This window comes from Leptonychotes weddellii, chromosome 13 (genome assembly GCF_054177405.1).
Source record: "Leptonychotes weddellii isolate Sample4059 chromosome 13, ASM5417740v2, whole genome shotgun sequence".
Classification (NCBI taxonomy): Eukaryota; Metazoa; Chordata; class Mammalia; order Carnivora; family Phocidae; genus Leptonychotes; species Leptonychotes weddellii.
This window is the reverse complement of record NC_138381.1, coordinates 36,235,450-36,253,210: the sequence shown is the minus strand read 5'-3', so window position 1 is coordinate 36,253,210 and position 17,761 is coordinate 36,235,450. Positions and strand designations below refer to the sequence as shown.

Genomic DNA, 17,761 nt, shown 5'->3' with positions numbered 1-17,761 from the left:
AGAGGTTACCTGCTTTCTTGGGATCTGTTGGCAGTGCATACTAGAAACTATAAAATTATCATATACCTTTGATAACACTTTGTATCTAGATAAAGAAATCCACATTAAAATTCCTACCACTTTGCACCCAGATCTATGATGGAGTTGTAGATCTGGAGTCTTCTTTGTTATGTAATGGAGATTGTAAACCTTAACAGAAAGCAAACACTTGATGTTCAAACAGATTCATAATCAAAATAGAAATTGTCCATCCAGAAGCATAAACATTAAGTTTAGGAAGCGATTTGCTGAACATTCTTCCATATCCATACACTCAAAGCAACAGTTAGTGAAGTAATAATACCTAATCTACTAAGAGTTGTAAGTGTAATTTCTTGTCAAGAGTAGTAGGTATTTTTTTTATCCCTGAGGAAAACTGCAAGGAGACTGTAGCAAAGGAAGATGAAAGTGGGCAAGTTATTCTCATGTCAAATTTAGCTTTTCCATGGCAGAGACCACCTTGGCGATACGTGTCGTGAAGACTTTAGTTGAAACCCAGCCATGACTGAAAATCCTGGGCTGTACTCTTTCCTGCTGATCCCCATAAGGAACACTTTTGCAGCCCCTTCCAATTGAGAGCATCTGTTTTGCAGTTTTGTTTTCTTTTTACATATTTCTTCTTCTGCAGTGGCTATTATGAGTTATCATTGCCTTGGCAACCAAAAAATTTTACCTCATTCCATTGTCTTGGCAACCAAAGAATTTCACCTCATTTCCCTAAAATAGTTATTGTATAAACACAGTTTGAATAGAAATGTCTTATGTACCTCTAAGAAAATGTAAATAAATTAATGGATTTTTTTTTTAATGAAAGCTTTGCTAAACCGAGTCCAAATTATCAGCTGAGAAATATAATGCCTAAGTCAACATAAGGCCAGAATAATCATACAGAGAAGAAAACAAACAACAACAAAATCGACCATAGATACTGTCTCTGTCATACCCAACACCAAGAGTTTTAGTAATAGACATATGTATCATACAAAAGTATCTTGAGAGTTTTTCACTGTACAATCTGCATGCATTTTCTTTTCATTTTTGTCAGCTACAGCAGCCAATTCCTGCAGAAGATGGGCCCTGGCTATGATCTAGGAGCCATACTAAAAATCCTTAAAAGGCTCAGAACTCAATAAGAAAAAGACAAATAACCCAACTAAGAAATGGCCAAAGAATTGGACTAGATATTTTTCCAAACAAAACAAACAAACGAAACAAGTGGCCAATAACCACGTGAAAAGATGCTCGACATCGTTAGCTCTTAAGGAAATGCAAACCACAGTGAGCTGGCAGTTTACAGCCATGATGTGGTCAAAAAGACAGACAACAAGCGTTGGTGGGGATGTGGAGAAAGTGGAAACTTTATACACTGCTGGTGAGAATGCAAAGCGGGGCAGCTGCTTTGGAAAACAATCTGACAGTTCCTCAAAAGGTGAAACATTTGTTCATTGTTCACTGATTACTGCATGACCCAGCAATTCCACTCCCAGGTATATCCCCCAAAGAACTAGAAACATAAGTCCATACCCAAACTTGCACATAAATTGCTCATAGCAGCATTATTTGTAACAGCAAAAAGTGGAAACAACCCAAATGTCCATCAATTGGTGGATAAATAAAATGTGGCATATCCATACAATGGAAAACTCTTTAGCTATAAAAAGGAATGAAGTACTATTACATGTTTCAACATGGATGAACTTTGAAATCCTTACGCTACCTAAAAGAAGCCAGAAAAAAGACCACATATTGTGTGATTCCACTTATCTGAAGTGCCCAGAACAAACAATACTATGGGTCTCTAGAGACAGAAAATAGATTAGTGGTTGCCTAGGGCTGGGTTGGGGGTTGGTGCTGTGGCAGGAAGGAGATGGGGTCTGATTGCTAAATGTTCTAAAATTAATTGTGCTGATGGCTGCACAACTCTGAATATACTAAAACTACTGGATTTTACACTTTAAAAGGAATTGTGTATTACGTAAATTATAGCTTAATAAAGCCATTCAACGTGAATCCACCATGATCTTTCTAACTTTTCCAATTGCTGACATGGATAGATCAAGAGGATGGAACAGGGCGCCTGGGTGGCTCAGATGGTTGAGCGTCTGCCTTCGGCTCAGGTCATGATCCCAGGGTCCTGGGATCGAGTCCCGCATCGGGCTCCCTGCTCCTTGGGAGCCTGCTTCTCCCTCTGCCTCTCTCCATCTCTGTCTCTTATGAATAAATAAATAAAATCTTAAAAAAAAAAAAAAAAGAGGATGGAACAGACTCCAAGACTGGCCTAGGCTCTATTGTTCATTCAGAGGTGTATAAAATGGAAACTTTCAGCAGAAACATTATCTCTATCAGAAGCTGTACTTGGGATAATCCAGCTCTAGAAAGAACACATTGTATGGAATTAGGAGTCCTAACAAGTGAACAGAAAAGCAAATTAGATATAAATAGAACTATTCTCATAAAAATAAAAGTATTCATAGCCAGGCACCATGTGTTGTACATACATTCTTCCAACGTTCAGAACTGCCCAAATGAAGTGGGTATTATTATGTACAGCTTATAGATAAGCAATCTGAAAACAAGTTAAGTAAATCACCCAAAGAAAGCCAGCTTGTAAGTGGTCAAGGTGGGATTTGACCCACATCTGTGTGATGTTCGGGTCTTAATTACTATGCTAAAGAACTGTTTAAGATATTTGCATTATAACATAACCCCTCATGTGTATTTCCTAGCTCTGCTCCGTAGTCCCTATCTACAAATGTCCTTTTGGAGGGAACACTTGTGAAAACCTTAAAACAGGGAGATTACAGGGATTGCCTCTGACAGTGGTGGTACAGTTGTCATGGTAACCAATCCACCCACTTGGTCTCTGCTACGGGCACACACTTCTGCCTCTACAGAATACACCAATATTGTCGGGGATCCGGTACAGAATCAGTGAACCCCCCTGTTAGTGCATATGACGTAGGAAGTGCTGAGGTCCTGGTCTGCGTATTAAAGCATTAAAGTTTTTCCTTCAAACTTTCTGTCTCAGACTTACAGATTTTACATTCTCTCTTCTAATCCTTCCCATTTGCCCAGGATGTTCTGGTGTGGTTGGTTCTGAGGGGGGCTAAAAATCAGGGCCAGAGAGTGGTCTGCCGCTTTGTTCTAAGCGGGATTTACAAATGTGATTACTTTCTTTCTGGTGAAAAACTGACCCTCCCAACCCAGTAATTCCTCACTCGGTGCCAGACTGAATTGTTGACTGTCCCGCTCCCATTGCCATGTACAAAACAGACCTTCGGCTGCTAAAAACACATCTCAGAAATCATTGCACAGAAAACTTAAAGCCAGCACCCGGCAATATGCACTTTTCCTGTGGATACACACACAGACACGTACACACATCCGCCTATCCGCGTTCTTCTACATTACCCCTACATTTGCAAGGACTCTTTCTTCTCTAATATTGGTGCTGTCTCTCTTCCTCCTCCTCCTCTCCATTTCACTGGCCTCGCCTGTCTTCAGAGGCACCTGAAGGCACATAAGGCAGGGAAGTGAAACCGACTGTAATTCTTCAGTTCACTTCTCTGCAGCCTCCAGTGAGCCAGTCTCCATACGGTGGCCCAGCTGAGCTCTGAGGAAGTTCGGAGTCCCTGCTCAGGTGCAATTTACCAACCCGCTCACAGGCGCCCTGGGAGCCCAGGACCTGACATACGTACGTGAGGGACTCAGGGGACAGCAGGAAACGGCGAAGCCTCTAAGCTTGAATTTAGGAGATTAAAATAAGAAGAGGGACTCTCCTCTATGAATGGAAGAGACGGAAGGCTTTTACATCTAAAAAGGCCATCATTTTCCCTTTGAAGAATTATGTATAAATTACTGAGAGCAACCAGAAAGTCTAATTTTCCCATTTCCTTCTGATGTCCTCGTGTTCACCTTCGGGTTCCTTCAACTTCATTCATCTGGTCTGAAAAGTCTCTGACTAATTCTGTGCTCCAGTGAGATCACAGATATATTCGAGAGTTTTCTTGTTAGGCAAAAATGTATTCAAGTAAATTTTGCTTATTGTATCTTTGAAAATTAATGAGTCGATTTTAAATAGCATTTTCTGTGTATATGGTTTTTTCATTGTCTCAGGCTAGTGCCAGGTTATCCTTGCAAGTAGAACTATAATTATTAACCTATTTTACTGATGGGGGGCTCAGCTAAAGTGGACCTAGGACACCTATTTAGGTTTATGATTGCAGAGACAGTGTTTCTACCATACTATGGCTTATTTTCTCAGTTCAAATTAAAAAAAAAAAAAAAAAAGCTGATTTTTCCACTATGGAATTTGGCCATGTAGTGGATAATCCTTAGTGGGGCCTACCACTTCCTGTTTAATTTTGACAACCCTTCCCGAATCTGCATAACCCCTAGCCACTCACACCTTCTTTCAGTTCCTGGAAGGTACCAAACTTTTCTCTGCCTGGGGCTCATGCGCATGGCTCTTCTCCCAGCTTGTGCTTTCCCTGGGCGCTCGCCCTGCCTTCCTCCAGACTCGTCACTCTGGATAGCTCATCTTCAACTACTTTGTAGAGAAAGTCTTCTTTGGTCTCCCCAGTGAGGTTATAGGACTCTGTTACATGTTATCCCATGGAAGTTTGCTAACCTGCAGCATGTATTACCAGTCTGATTAATTTGTGTAATTCTTTATTCTTTTTCCTTACATTGTAAACTGCACAAAGTCAGCAATGGATCTGTCTTGTTTAACTCTGCATCGCAGGACTTAGCTCAGGGCTTGGTGGATGATATATTTATGTTCAGTACAAACGTGGGGGATATTTCACAGCAGAACTTCCTGTTAGTGGTATATTGCAACGCATCGTCCCAAGTTCCCACTGTGGGGGTCGTGAGGTCATAGGCATGGATTTAGAAAAGCCACCTAAGGTTGTGAAGGCCCCCTTGCTTCTCAGGTCTGCTGCCAGTTCCAATTATACTGAAAATTAAGATGATTTTACAAGGAATGCAGCTATATTTTCATCTCCTCCTACTGGAATAGCAGACTGTCCCCTTTGAACTCTGATACTTCTGGAACTACTGCATTATCTAGCACAAGGACACAGAGTTTTTAATAAAACATCTTCATTAACTCAGATTACAAATATGTAATTGCTGAACTGAACTGAATTATAGGAGTGAAGATACCATGATTGACCTTTTTCTTTTCCTTGGGGAAACAGTCTTTTTTGTTTCTTTTAAGGACTGACTTTTCTCTTTTCAATGGAACACCATCAATTACCTTGTAAACTATATTAGTTGGGTATGTAGAGACTTAAATGCTTCTGAATTTGTACTTCTTTGTCCAACAAATATTGACCACCTACTCTCCAGGCTCTAGAATTTCCTTGCTCATCTTCCTGCACTGCTAGTCCTCTTTTTCTTTCTTTTTCAGATGGTTTTATCTTTTACTAATTTCTTTGATTTCCCATATTTCCTTGTATTTCCCTTACTGTTGTTTTTTCTTCTTTTTCATTTCCCTATGATTTATTTTCTCTCTTTGCATCATAAACATTCACTATTTTTATTTTCTCACGATTGTAGGCTTTCTCTAGTATCTTTCTGCTTTAATTCTAATGTTGCAAATAGTTCTAACCCTATTTTCATTAATATTATTTGTGACTAAATAGGCCGTTTTAATATTCACAAGGAAATAGATATATTCACTGTTTCATCTATGTTACAACTGAGAGTGTCCTTCCTCTGGTTAACTCATTCTCCTACCCATATCATAATAGTGTTGTGTGTGTGTGTGTTTTAAAGAAATCATCATTAGTAATTCATGCATCATGAATTATCTTGGAAGTTAATGGAAAGGACATAACAATGAATATATTTTCTGAAATTCTAAGTGAATGACAGAAGGTATAAACATTTATAGCATAACAATTGTTAAAATGATTTTCTTGAAACAAAATATAAACAAAATAAATTTCCAGTTACAGGAATCTTATTGTATGTTATTAGAGTATACAGGCATTTTTATAATTCTGGCTTCTACCTGTTGTATTTATCACCTGTAAGTATCACCAACACGAATAGCTTTTCTATTGTCCTCACAGAAACAAAGCTGATACTATTCTGCTATTCCACCAGTGCACAGAAATCTAGGGGAAAAAAAGACCTCTTGGTTTAAATTCAAGCTCTTAGGCTTTGTTTTGTTTTTTATTTTCACAATTATTTTTCATAGTTAAATTGAAAGTTCTTATTTTTATTGATTTACTTAAAATATATTGGCTCATTGTATTTTTAGTAAGTTAATTTCGTAGTGAAAAATCTCAGCAACCCCATTACCTAGCTCCTTAATCTCAGAACCAATAATTAAGTATGTTAGACCAATGGGAAAGAATTTTGGCTTTCCAAAATATTCCTCTCACTCCTTTTGTTTGGGTGGGTTTGAAGAAGCATTAGAAAGTTGTAACTTTTAATCTCTTCTGTGATGTGGTAAAACAAAGATACGGAAGCTGCAGATTAGAGTTCGCTTTCTGTAAAAGCCATATCTATAAAATATACTCACAACAAGGGAGTATTCTTCAGATGACGACGACTGACTCCTAACTCAATCCTATGCAGATAATTAGACAAATTATTTATCTTCTCTGAGCCTCAATTTTCTAATATTTAAAAAGATGAGAAGAATGTTACAAGGACTAGAATATGTAAGTAAGTAATATGTCAAGCTCATGGTAGGTACTCAACAGTGACAGTTACTATTGTGGTTGGTAAACAGCATTGTGTGTGCGTCAATCATCTTTAAAATAACCTCCATTTTTATTTCAACATTGGCTTTTTCAATTCACACTTAATTGACCAAATCCTAAGTGTCCACCTCAATTATACTTAAGACCAGTATCAATTCAAATTGAACTCACATTTCTAGATCAAGGTCAGGCACTTGATCTACTGAGGGAGATAGACACATAAACCAAACCTACAACAGCAGGAGGGCTCCTCCAGAGGTTACTCATTTTGGAGAAGGCAGGGAGGTACTATAGATGTACCCAATCCAGCTAACTCACTTGGAAGTCGGAGTCCTGGCAACACATACCCTTAGATCAAAGCAGCTGGAGATATAGGATGGCATTTAGAAAAATAATTGTTCATGTGTTCATTTATGTGCTTTGATTAGTCTGCTGGACATGTGCACGTCAATCTTAGCAATGTGTTAAATGTGCCTGACTACTTTCCTATTGGAAATCATTAAAATTTCATACACATGATATTTAAACCTCTTCCAAATAATGACCAACCTATGTTAGTTGGTTCTCTATATAGTAAGCTTGAAAAAAATGAGCAGCTCGTTCACTTTTTAAATTAATTACTCTTTACTTTCCTGAGATTGCCACTTAAATTCTTAAGCTTTATTATGGAAACTTGAAATTCTAATTTGGCATTGGTAGGATTATTGAGACTTGCATTCTTTCCAAGCAGAGGGAGAAAGATCAATGGGATTCTTTCCATTAGAATAGGGACAAACCCCCTGAGATCTGGCCGGTCTAGAATAATGACACTAGAATAAGGACAAAATTTTGTGTCCATTTTGTTCATTGATATATCCCAAGTGCCTAGGATAGGGGTTGGCAAACTATGACTCAGAACAAATCTGGCCTGCCTCCTGTTTTTATATACGCCCTCCTTCCTGAATGGTTTTTACATTTTTAAATGGTGGAGGAAAAAAAAAATCAAAAGAAGAAGAATATTTCATAACATGTGAAAATTAGACAGAATTTCAGTGCCCACAGTGATGTTCTATTATAACACAGCCATGCCCATTTATGTACGTATTGTCCTGTTTTCGCGCCACAAGGGAAGATTGGAGTAGTTTTAACAAGGATTGTGTGACTCCCAAAGCCAAAAATAATTACTATTTGGTATTTTTCAGGAGAAAAAAATTCTGACCCCAGGCCTAGAACAATACCTTTCCTTAACTTCTTTTAAAGTCAGACACATTAATATTTAACCCTCACAAGTTTCATTCCAAAAGGAAAGTCTTAAGTCTATATATAACTCTAAGGACGATCACTAGATCATATCCTAGCATGAAGAGGCTCATAGCAAGAAGCGGAACACTGTGGGTGAGAACACAGACTCCAGAGCCACACTTTCCCCAGCTTAGACTTTGGTTCCACCACTTAGCAGCTGTGCAACCATGGACAACATGCTTAACTTCTCTGTGTACCAGTTTTTCCATCTATTGAATGAGGCTAATGCTGGTACTCATCCCTTAGGGCTGTTTTGAGCATTAAATAAGTTAATGTTTGTAAAATGCTTAGAAGATCCTCTGGTATAAAGTAGCTGTTGTAGGGCGCCTGGGTGGCTCAGTCGTTAAGCGTCTGCCTTCGGCTCAGGTCATGATCCCAGGGTCCTGGGATCGCGTCCCACATCGGGTTCCCTCCTCGGCGGGAGGCCTGCTCTCCCTCTCCCGCTCCCGCTGCTTGTGTTCCTGCTCTCGCTATCTCTGTCTCTGTCAGGTAAATAAATAAAATCTTCAAAAAAAAAAAAAAAAAGTAGCTGTTGTAAATAAAGTGATAAATTTTTTACTGCGTTTTTAAGTTAAGAAAATAGAGATACTTGGAAATTGGCTAAGGTAATGAGTGAACCTCAACATGTTCATAAATATGGAAAAAATACAAGATATGAATTAAAATTTGAACATGTCCACTTTTGTCAGTAAATCCTCTAAGCCAATACAACACATTAATATCTACTCTAATTGCCTTTTGATTGTAGGATATAACTATTTGGCTCCCATACCTGTGATATAATTTTGTAATCAATGGTCCTGTTTCACATAATAAACAAATTGTATTCTGAATGGTTGGGTAACTTCTGATACAAAAATCTAACTACCTAACAACTTCTAATCTGAGGCTATCAAATTGATATAAAGGGAAGTAACAACTTAGAGAATACATGGATACAAGATTAGTTTGCTTTGCTAAGGTTGTTACTCAGGCCTTAGGAAGAGAACCAATAGAAAATATAGTCCTACATTTAAAGAAACACTTTCTAAGCAGCAAAGGCAGGAATCAAAGCTGCGTATTAGGAAATCTAATGGCTTTTTAATCATTACAAACCATTTTAGCCAATAGATAATTGTGCTCCTGATATTTAAGTAGATTTTTAAATTAATTTATATGAAATCTTTAAATAAACTTTTTTAGAGAGTGAAATCTTTATAAGGTAGCCTTCTGTCTTCTATAAAATATAATCTCTGGAAAACTACACTTCAGTATAGGGCTGTAAATGGGACTGTAATAGCTGGTGGTTAAATGTTTTAAAAAATATGATTATTTTCAACAATGCTTTTCTATTACAGGTGTTTTCCTGTAGAAGGTTCAATGGCTTTTGTTATGTGTAATAGTAATGTAGATTGAGGAACATATTGGTGAAGTCAACACTGAGCTTTCTTATTTTATAATCTTAATTCTTTCAACTTTCAGTAAGCATTTATTTAACTGCTACATTGTGTGAGATGCAATGAAAATGTAAAAAAGAAGTTAATGAATCCAGTCCAAATTGACTTATTTGAATAACTACTAAATTATGCACTAAAATTTTAAAAATACAAATAAAAAAGAAACTTTTGGGATTGCTTAAACTACACTTGGACTGTATGTCTTCTGATATTTACTTATTAATGTACTAAACACTGCATGTTATGTCACTAATTAAATTAAATTTTCATGCTTTAGAAGTCTTTAAAAATGACATCTCCAGAAACTTTTTCAAGAACTTATTTCTTAAGTTTTATATTTCTTGCAATAAAACCAAAAGAAAACAAGAAGTAAGATTTCAAATGTCTTAATTTTTGTCTCCTGAAGTCCTTTCCTCTTAAATTAGTTATGCATATGTTTGAATATAAGATAATAAGTCTTTTATTTTTAATTTATTATTCTTATGCTTAATTTGCTAAAATAAAACATGAATCTGAGCATAATGGCATACTCAGAAAGACTAAAGCAACTAGAGCAAAAATTAAATATTAATTTGGGTATTTATAAAGTCTTCAGGCTTGGATTGCTTTATTTTTCTAGATGTAATAAAAATTCAAAATTACTTAATAATCTTTAAAAATATTTAAAATACTGTTATTACATTAATAGCCCTACTTTCAATAGATAACATGTATTCTTAAAAAAATAAATTCTTTTTGAAGTGATTCTATTTCCTTATATTTTGTACTTTTTCCAACAGATTAGTCAATTTTAATTTTTCAACTCCTTGCCTAAATTTGAGGAATTCTTTCATGTTTAGACTTTAAAAACTATAGGTGGATAAAAAGTAATATATACAATGCACTTCCATTCAATTGTCTTCAATAAAAGTGATGTATTTGCAGAAGCAATTGTTTAGCATATTTATCCTTCTGTTAAACTCCATGTAAGTCTGAGAGAACATTTTTATATTCTGCTGATGCTATAATAAGTGGGCCAATATAATACTATTGGTTACAACTTACAGCATTTTTGTCTACATTAAAGTTAAGATCTTGATGGTTAGTCGTTCATTCTTTCTGCAAATTAAAATTGGAATAATGTAATTAGTCCCCCCAAATTAAAATGCTACAGTTATCCACAATGGAACAAAATCTAAATTATATTCTTTTGAGATCAACAACAGGTTCACATGAACTGTTTTCTTCTCTGTATCTTTCGCTTTTAAAGAAAAACACAGTTTTCTTCCTACCGCAGAAGTATCAGATTCTTGCAGCATCCATGACACTTGTAAGCACTTAGTGGTCAGACACCACTACACGTCCTTCAGATGATACGGCCCAGTGAAGCTGGACGGTGTCGTCACGGAGCCGGGCAGCCTGGTATCTCAGCCATCCACCAGGACAGAACCAGCAGGCCCCAGCTGGTATGCTGAATCCAGACGAGGGTAGAAAATGCATTTTGCATTTTGAAAGTCAACTGTTCTAACACTGAGCCCTAGAACATACTTATCAGGTAAAAGTGCATGGAGGGCTTTGGAAATTCTTTGAAAGATCAAATTTGTAATGCTCATATCCCAAAGTCACTCTTAAAACAAGTTAAGCCTTAATCTTATTATCCCTCTGGATTTCTGAGTTTGTACTAGATTTTACATGTTTTTAAAAATACGAATAAATCTATGTTCAGGACTATGACTGTGTTGTCTGAATTCCTGAATATGTATAATATATGCTAAATTAAGTATACCTGTAGGTCATTTAAAAGTGATAAAAGTTAAGATAACGGTGTGGTGTGGTGTGGTGACATGTGCCCATCGCACTAAGTTTTGATCTTTAGACAAATGAAAAACTCTTACAAAAATAAAAGTACATTCCATGTTCTTATTCACACTTGGACTCCTGTGCTCACTATTCAAGCACACAAGGATTTGAATTCTTGCTTGTGCTATTGTCTTACTGTCATTTATTGACACGATTCATTAACTCATCCCTCACAAATAGTAGAAAATCAACTTAGAAGGTTTCTAAGTCCAAGATTTCCCATACCCCTGTGGGCCTCCCCTGAACACCAGTGCTGTAGAGAATATCTTCCTTTTCTTAAAACATTTCTACCTGCGTCTAGTAGAAGCATCATGACTAAAAAATAAATGTTTAATTCCAGAAAGCTGCACAAAATGGACCCCCCTCCCCCCACGTTAGACATCCTTCTGAATGGGAAAATGGCATGATGGATTTTTAAACCATGTTAACACTCTGGTGGATTAGGCTGGGATAGCCTGGCATCTGAAATCATGATGTTTTATCATGAGAAACTGAGAAGATACTGTTTCTCTTTTTTAAAAAGAGAAAGAAATGCTCTGCTAGGGCTCATTAAAAGGGGTTTTAAGATTGGAGCCAATAAAATATGACTGTCAATTCCTACAGTTAAAACTCAGCAACATTTTAAAAAGGCATCATTTCTCTCTCCCCTTTGACATTAAAACCTATTTGCAGCACACACAGACATATTCCAAAGAGCAACAACAAGTCCCCAACTTCTTTGTGACTTTAGAACAAGCACAAGGACCTAACTGGAGCCAGATGACTCGCCTCCTCCCAGTTTTCAGCTGTGCTCCCCTTAGAGATGGGAGCTGCTAGGCATGATTCACTCTGACATCCTGAAACCTCTGGCTCTGCTCTCCTTTAAAAGTGAAAAAGAAAGGCTTTCCACAAGACAGAAAAGTTTGCCTGGGTCTGTGATGCCAGAATTTCCAATAGTGACCCGAATAGACCAAACGTTTGGGAGCTCTAACTTCCAAAGGGAGCAGACCTCAGTCACTCAACAACAACAACAACAACAACAACAACAACAACAACAACAACAAAACTTGAGTGTCTGACAGAAAGAATGAAAGCTCTCCTCCCTGAGGAGGAGAACGCCAGGGCGCTCCTGCTCACCCAAGGCAGGAAAGAGGTGGAGTGGGGTGGGACTTGTCATTGCAGAATCCTTTTCCTTAAGCCAGCTCATTTTGAGATTTGGAGGGAGAACTGGTTAGAGAGGGTTCCAGAGCGGCCCTTGTAACCGCCCAGGCCTTTGGCCCCACCTGCCTGTCAATTTCAGCCCACAAGTCCCACATTCCTTGCTCTGGGGATGTTGAGAACGTGGGCTTTCTAGAGCTCCGGGATGCTGTTAGGCCACTTCCCCGTTGACCTTTCGGGGACTCCGAAATCAAGTTTCCCTACACAGTCTGAATTGTTTGTTTGCGTTTGTTTTAAGCTTGCCGGAGCCTCCCGCGCAGCCCACCCCTCTCCCCCCTCCTCTCTGCCCCCTCCTCTCCCTCCGGCCTTTCCTGCTTCCAACACCCCCCAACCCCCCGCCCTCCTCTTTGTTGTCTCCTACCTGCTGGCCAGGCTCTGCCTGCAGTGCTGCCTGAAGGGCATCAGGTGGTAGTTCATGGCGTCCAGCAGCAGCTTCTGGCAGACCGGGTCGGTGCGCATGAAATCCACTGACTGGACCCGCTCCACCAGCTCCGGGGCCGGGATGAGCGCGAAGCGGAGGCGCTTCATGAGGTCGGGCGCGTACTGCATGCGGGTCTCGCGGTCGTGCTCCAGCCACAGCACGGACATCTGGAAGAGCGCCAGCTCCGACTCCACGGGGGGCGGCAGCGAGTCCAGCAGGGCGCGCATCTCCTCGAAGTTGAGCAGCAGCACATCCTCCACCAGGTACTTGTTGGCCAGCTTCTTGGTCTCCTCCAGGCCGTGCAGCGCGGCGATCTTGCACACCTGCTTGTAGTTCTGTACCGAGATCTGGTCGTTGAGGAACTGCACGCAGAGCTTGGTGACCTGGGGGATGTGCAAGATCTTGCTGACCGACAGCACCTCCTCCACCGTGTCCAGGGAGAGGGTCACGTTGGCCGTGTAGAGGTACTCGAGCACCAGGCGCAGCCCGATGGACGAGCAGCCCTGCAGCACCAGGTTGTTGATGGCCCGAGGACTGGTCAGCAGCTTGTCGTCGGGGGAGGAGGAAGGAGTCCCGGGCTCCTCCTGCGGCGGCGGCGGCTGCTGCTGCGGCGGCTGTTGCTGCGGCGGCTGCTGCTGCTGGTCCTTGGGGGCCCCCAGGCCGTCCTGGCCGCCGACCCCTCCCCCGAGAGGGGGGTGGCTGGAGAAGAGCGATCGGAAGTACTGCGAGCAGGAGGCCAGCACGGCCTTGTGGCAGTGGAACTGCTGGCCCTGGGCTGTCAGGGTCACGTCGCAAAACAGCTGCTTCCTCCACAGCAGGTTGAGGCCGTGCAGCAGGTTGTCGCTGTGGCTGGGGTCGAAGGTGGAGGTCCTGTCCCCGGATCTGGACATGGCGAGCTGACTCGGCGCACCTGGCTTTAAACCCTCCTCCAACCTGGCACACAGGGGTGGGGGATGGGAGGGAGGGGAGAGGGTAGTGGAGGGGGTGGGGTGTGGTCGGGTGGGGAAGGGTGTGGAGGGGAGGGGAGGGCGAAGAACAACAATCAGTGCTCAGCTTGGCTCCTGCCCGGCGCGCCCCAGGACCCCGACCCTAGGAGTAAGGTCTGAAGGCACTGAATCCGTGAGCGCCACCAAAAGGGCCCTGTCTGGGGTCGGGGCGCCGGTTCAGCTCCCTGCTACTCCTCTCGCCACCGCCCACACACTTCGTCCCTCACTTTCCTAAAACCACCCTGGCTCGGCTCTTGGCAGCGACAGAGGTGGCAGCAGCGACGGCAAAGTGGCGGCGGAGACCGAGACACCTCGTGGGCTCGTGTCCATGCCGGGCCTGAGGAAGGGAAAGGCCGGGGAGTGGGGAGCCGGGGGTTCCCGGAGAGCGCAGAGGCGACCGTCGGCGGAGGTTCCAGGTCAACTTGTGCCTGCAGCTTTGCTTTTCGTAGTTGGTCCAGTTTGGGGGGTGGGAAAGGGGACCCGACAAGCGTGCGGGTGGGCGATTCTTAGCCCTCCAAAAGCTGGGAACCCCTTCGATTATCTGTGCTGCCCCGAGAAACTCCTAGGCTAATAGTCTGAGGTAGCAGATAAAGCCCTTTCTTCTCCCGGGAAAGTGCAGTGGAGCGCGGTGAGGACCAGCTCAGTGGACTCGGCAGAGGCGGGAGCTGTCCTTATCAATTCTAGCTCATTTCCCTCACCCCGGCCCTGCCTGCTTGCCTGCTTCGCAAACTGTTGGCTTCCCCGTCACCACTCAGTTTTGCTAATTTTCCAGAGACGCCTTTAAACCTGGCAGGAGAATCCTTTCAGCCCCCCCACCCCCGGCCCCCTCTCTCCCGCCCCCCGCATTTCAAAGCGCGGAAGTTCAGACGTGTATCTCCCCTTCTCTCGCGGGGCGGCACCGGGGAAGACGGGGAGGGAGGAAGTGGGGCCACTGGGGTGGATTTAGAGCAGGAGCCGGGAGGCCCGGAGGGATTCACGTGAAAGGTTCTGTCTCCAAGGCACCAGGAACAGTGGCTTTAACTCCAGTAACTGTGAGAAGTTCAAGTTAACTGGCAGGTGTTGGGGGAGGGGGTGGGCCCTGTCCAATGAGGGGGGGTAGGTTTCGTGGGGGGGGGTCTCTGCATCCCACACAGCATCTCCGCGCGAAGCCTCAGCTTCCCTACGAGCCCCTCGATACAACCCCCAGCGGCCCCCCACTCGGGCACCCCCACTCTCCTGGCCCTGGAACTACTTCTGTAAAAAAAAAAGTCTGAACCGCCCGCATCTAGGCGGAGGACGGCAGGATGGGGGAGGCGAGGCGAAATCGATACGCAGGGTCCTTAACCTGTAATTACACCTTCCAGGGCCGAGCAGAAAGGGACCCTCTGCCCACATCCCGCCCGCGCGCCCGCCCGCCCGGGAGAGCCGCCGCCGCCGCCGCCCGGCTCCGAGGGATCCCGCCGGACCTGCCCCTTCCACTGCGGCTCACTCTGCCCTGCCTGGCGCCAGTCCTGGATCGCCGGCTTCCTATTTATACCACACTGGGCTCCTCTCGACTCACTTTACCATCCCGTTCCAGGTGGACTCTAACCTCCCTCGAGCTCCCTCCCCGGGCAGGACCCCCTCCCCCACCGGCCCCCAAAGCTCTGGCTTTCCTGAAACATCTCCCAGAGTCTCTCCCTTTAAGTGGACCCGGTCATACCTCTCTCTCGCTCTCCCTGCTTCGTTGTCTAGCTCCCCCTCACCCCATCTTTTCCTGTTCCCCTTCCTTCTTGATCTCCTCCTTTGCCTTCCCCCCCATCTGCTTATTTCTTGCAATAGGAGTTTTATTCTTTATGAGCGTTTGCCACACAACTAACCCCCCCACCCCGAAAGACTCCCTCCCTGTCCCCTCCCCCGCCAAGAACCCAAAAGACAGAACAAAATACACACAAGGCAGACACAAGGCCAGAAACTTACCTGCTTTCAACCAGCTGCAAAGTCAAGGCTCACTTAAGCTCCCCCCCCAAAATCAATTGTCCTTCCTTTTTAAAGGTTTGCTCTCTCCTTGGGAGGGGGAAAACACCTTCTGGTTCCCAACTCCAGGCAGTCACTCTTTACAATTTATTTTGTCGTACATCATTTGATCACCATGAATTAGCAACAGCAAGAAAATGTAGGAGAGGGAGAAAAGAGAGAAAGAGAGAGGGAGAGAGAGGGAGAGAGAGGGAGAGAGAGAGAGGGAGCAGAGCTTTCTGCAAGAGAAGAAGAAGAAAAAATGTACGTGTGACAAATTATGCTACCAAGAAACAACACATCATTATCCTTGGGCCTGGGGCTCAGTGAGTCGTAACGAGAGTAATAGGAAATCCACGGTTGGGGAGAGAAACGGTCGTGCTTGGCCAGTAGAGAGAGACCATACAGGGGGATGGATGCTGGAGAGACTCGCAAAATTATGGCTCAAGGCTATTGTAAAAATTGTCGAGCGTAAATGACTGCGATTTCAAACATCTTTGGAAGAAAGAAGGGGAAAAAGCGAGCCCCCCCTCCCTCCCTCTCCCTCTCTCTCCCTCTCTCTTCTCTCTCTCTATAAAGAACCGTCAAGTTTTAGTGCGCATTGCTAATTAGTCAATTTCTCTCTGCCTTCACAGGCTGGCGACTTCACTGCTGAGCTGAAACTGCTAATTTCTGTGACCAGCTTTTTTCTTAGCTGTGATCTGGATGAATGAGTAGCTGTCTCACAGAGATGACAAAAATAAACTCTAATCCCCCCCAAAATTTCCACTACATCTTTCTCATGCATAGATTTATGATCTTCAAGCGCTCTGTGCAATATGCAAACTTTTTTTTGTGTCTGTATATATGCTGTTGTTTCCAGATTTCACTACATTGGTATGCTGTTCTCCCCCCCCCCCCCCATGAAATGCAGAAAACGTCTGATCTCAAAGTATGCTAAGATGCCACTTTCTAGTGTCTTGGTATTTGGGGGTTGAGTCTAATTTGGAAGACACTAGCCCTTGCCTAAAAGGTGAGTGGCTGGAGTGTACAAACTGGGGGTGGGGGAATTAGAGCTGGTAGACGGAATAGAGGACAGCTCTTTGCTTTACATTTGTTTCCCTGCACTATTCAAGCTTTATGATCTTGTTGGAAAACATATTTTTCTCTATCATTTTGTCTGGTTAAACAAACATCTCTGAACTTCTGTGTCAGCTCTTCAACAGATAAGGGTTCAGAAGTAAGATTTTTTTTTTTAAAGATTTTATTTATTTATTTGAGAGAGAGAGTGAGAGAGAGAAGGAGCACAAGAGGGGGGAGCGGGAGAGGGAGAAGCAGACTCCCTGCTGAGCAGGGAGCCCAATGCGGGACTCGATCCCGGGACTCGATCCCGGGACTCCAGGATCACGACCTGAGCCGAAGGCAGTCGCTTAACCAACTGAGCCACCCAGGCGCCCAGTAAGATTTTTTTTAATTGAAAGCTTATCATATTGTCAGATTTGTCTTTCAGTTAAGAGTCTTTGATTTGCAGGAGCTAGAATCAAGTGCTAGGAAACCCAGCTGCAGTTTCACAAATGTAACCTTTAAACTTTGGACCTTATCTGATATATAAGGATGACCACCTACAGCTCACATTTTTGACCCTGCTTAGCATGCAAAATGAACCCCCAAATGATTCCGGAATTTTCACCGTACCAGAGATTCATGTGCATTTTGGTAGAGGACATGTTCTCTAGACTTATCTCATGATGTATTGCACCCTTACATTTATAGCCCTGCATTTCGGTTGTCAGTGGGGGTTGGAGGTGTCCAAGAAAGAAAGCAAAAAAAAAAAAAAAAAAGAAGGCATGCCCTTGAATAAAATGAACATGAAAGAAAGCTGGACATGAG

At 42.7% G+C, this 17,761-nt stretch overlaps 1 protein-coding gene and 1 long non-coding RNA gene across 3 annotated transcripts in view; one reads left to right on the top strand and one right to left on the bottom strand.

The window, feature by feature from the left end:
- The window catches only part of KLHL14 (kelch like family member 14), a 96,797-nt gene extending 82,975 nt beyond the window's left edge, over positions 1–13,822 (bottom strand). For both annotated transcript variants that reach the window (XM_081801438.1, XM_081801437.1), the window contains exon 1: positions 12,873–13,822. In XM_081801438.1, the coding sequence (XP_081657564.1) occupies positions 12,873–13,822 (950 nt within the window). The remainder of the gene's footprint in view (positions 1–12,872) is intronic.
- Positions 13,823–15,327: 1,505 nt separating this feature from the next.
- LOC145716690 (uncharacterized) lies at positions 15,328–16,654 on the top strand. Its single transcript, XR_014139490.1, has 2 exons — positions 15,328–15,476; positions 16,528–16,654. It is a non-coding gene; the product is annotated as an uncharacterized LOC145716690 (long non-coding RNA).
- The last annotated feature ends 1,107 nt before the right edge of the window (positions 16,655–17,761 follow it).